Raw genomic sequence first — 609 nt, 5'->3', positions numbered from 1 at the left:
GAAGCCCTCCCCACTGCTCCACCAGACTCGCTACGTCTCCCACACCCACCGCCGCACATCCCGCACAGTTCAGCAGCAACCCCCTACAGGCTCTCTCGCCAATAATGACCCCTCCAGGCGCCCCTCCTTCACCACGTTTACAGTTCCTCTCTCCTATCGATCCCCTCGGCTCCTGCGCACACCCCCATTCACTCCCTTCTCAAGTCCCAGTTAACCCTCCCACCTCCCCACCCGCGTTAGCCACTCGCTACCCGCAGTCTTCTTTAACCCCTTTGTCCCCATTCCTAACTTGAGCCTTAACTCCCTTCCCTCCCAGCAGGAAGCCCTTCTTCCAAGCCCTCTTCCAAGTGCTTTAACCCTCCTCCTCCTCCTCCTCCTCCTCCTCCCTCTCTCCTCCCCCTGCCCCGCAAATTACTTGGCCCCGGGCGCTTAAACTCCCCCAGCCCGCCGCTCGGGTCCCGCGGCCCGGGGCGTACCAGTACTTGACGATCGCTGTGACCTGGAGCGGATTCGGCTGGTCGGGGTAAGGCGCGCACTCTCGTAGATGCGTGCAGTCTGGGGGAAGAGCGAGCGAGCGCGGGCAGTCGGGCAGGGGCGGGGGCGCGGTGG

The 609-nt window shown here is 63.9% G+C and overlaps 1 protein-coding gene across 1 annotated transcript in view; it reads right to left on the bottom strand.

Moving 5' to 3' along the window:
- Positions 1 to 607, bottom strand: part of SUFU (SUFU negative regulator of hedgehog signaling) — a gene marked incomplete at its 5' end in the record, with an annotated part of 88,046 nt that extends 87,439 nt beyond the window's left edge. Inside the window, one exon of the mRNA XM_006095938.3 lies at positions 477 to 607. Coding sequence (XP_006096000.1) covers positions 477 to 607 — 131 coding nt within the window. The remainder of the gene's footprint in view (positions 1 to 476) is intronic.
- Positions 608 to 609: the final 2 nt, after the last annotated feature.

Source organism: Myotis lucifugus, unplaced genomic scaffold (genome assembly GCF_000147115.1).
Source record: "Myotis lucifugus unplaced genomic scaffold, Myoluc2.0 scaffold_162, whole genome shotgun sequence".
NCBI classification, from domain to species: domain Eukaryota; kingdom Metazoa; phylum Chordata; class Mammalia; order Chiroptera; family Vespertilionidae; genus Myotis; species Myotis lucifugus.
This window is presented reverse-complemented; position numbering and strand designations above follow the sequence as displayed.